This window comes from Sinocyclocheilus anshuiensis, unplaced genomic scaffold (assembly GCF_001515605.1).
Source record: "Sinocyclocheilus anshuiensis isolate Anshui unplaced genomic scaffold, SAMN03320099.WGS_v1.1 scaffold392, whole genome shotgun sequence".
Classification (NCBI taxonomy): domain Eukaryota; kingdom Metazoa; phylum Chordata; class Actinopteri; order Cypriniformes; family Cyprinidae; genus Sinocyclocheilus; species Sinocyclocheilus anshuiensis.
This window is the reverse complement of record NW_015557091.1, coordinates 3,057,464-3,059,148: the sequence shown is the minus strand read 5'-3', so window position 1 is coordinate 3,059,148 and position 1,685 is coordinate 3,057,464. Positions and strand designations below refer to the sequence as shown.

Sequence of the window (1,685 nt, the reverse complement as noted above, 5' to 3'; positions counted from 1 at the left end):
TTTCACTTATTATAAGGACGACTCTTTGTACCTCTCTCTAGGGACGTCTCTTCTGTCCCTGTGTCTTTTTACTCTTTGTTTGTCATTTTTCTCTCCCTCAGGAAGGTTTTTACAGCTGCAAAACTGTGCTGTGCACATTACATAATAACATTACAGTGTTCATTCTCTACACATTGTGTCCATGGAAACCAAGACCATTTCCTTCCAAATAATGACTTCATCACAGACAGAGTTGCATGAATAATTAAAGTCTCTCTCTCTCTCTAACTCTGATCCCGGTCTCTGTGCAAAAATAACAGTCCACACCCTTCAGCAATGTTACTCGATGTCTCACAAGCACAAGGACAGAGAAACATACACACAAAACATCACACTTAAATATGGCTCAGTATCTGACAGATTTATGTCTTGGTCTTTCTTCGATATACAAATGGGAGATGGATTAAATTAAAGCTTTGTAATGAAACTAAATGGATTCTCTGTCTTATTGTGAACAATTAATTTATATTAAGTGAGACATAGCAAGAGTTAAATAGGGGCGTCTCCCAAGACAGAGAACAAGGACAGAGCTTCATTGGTCTGTTCTCTCGAGGGGAGCTGTAGCCTAGTTTTCCACTCTGTCATTCTGGAACTGATTTTTGCTGGCAATAAGCTAACACATGTGCAGAAAATCCACTAGAAATCCCGAAATTCTACAGCAACAGTAGTTGCTGCATTTAATCTTTCCTTTCTTTCTTTGCTAGATTCATTCATCACTGGTAATCAGCTCTTTCCCTGCTGGCCAATCAAAGTGAAGCTTTCCTAAGTGATGTCACGGCTTTGCCTATTAGGACTGCTATTTGTCTTACAGATTTAGTGACATCATCACTCAAGAGACTACAGGTCACTGACCTCTGGCTGTACAATAATGACTCTGCATATGTTATTTCCTTCTACTGTTTCCTTCATCAGTACCTCATATCTCTTTCCACTGTCACACACATCTAGATGTTTCACACAATGCTTTGAGGCTGGAACAGGTCCTCAAAAACCTTTCCATGAATGGTGGTACTTTCCATAAATGCACAAATGCCAAGAAGTTTAAGCACTATTTTGTACTCTATTCATAGAAAGTGCCCAGTGAGTTGTGTATTGGATCTTACCATTCTGGTACCAGTCCATCTGAAAGCCTCTGTATGAGACAGACATGTCGGAGCAGAACACAATGTGGAGGCTGGTACCGGTGGTGGTACTGGCTGGAGGAGGTGTGTTCCCACAGAACGTGCCAATCAGAGCAGCCTGATCATTTGGACCGTCATAGAGCTAGACAGGAACAGAAAGACAGATTATTTTCTGGTCATTACAGTAAAAGACTGTTAACTATCATATACTACCACTAAATAACTAAAACTGAAATAAAAATTAGTAAACAATATATTATATTATATATATAATAGTATATTAATGATAATAAATGACACTGTTTCTGGCGTTAATAGCAGCAGTGTTGTTTTACTTGTGTTGTTTTTATGGCTATTTATAGGAAATTATATAAAAATCCAAACAATTATACTATTTTTCTGACAGAGTTGACATGTGGTTATGACACAAAAATGGACACAATTTACTTAAAATTGTAAAATTAATACAATTTGTTGAGAAAATGTACACAGTTGTGAAACCATATTAAAACCTTTTTGGTTGTA

At 37.4% G+C, this 1,685-nt stretch overlaps 1 protein-coding gene across 1 annotated transcript in view; it reads right to left on the bottom strand.

Moving 5' to 3' along the window:
• LOC107677149 (cubilin-like) overlaps positions 1–1,685 on the bottom strand; it is a 32,124-nt gene that overhangs the window by 16,844 nt on the left and 13,595 nt on the right. Inside the window, 1 exon segment of the mRNA XM_016471934.1 lies at positions 1,143–1,302. Coding sequence (XP_016327420.1) covers positions 1,143–1,302 — 160 coding nt within the window.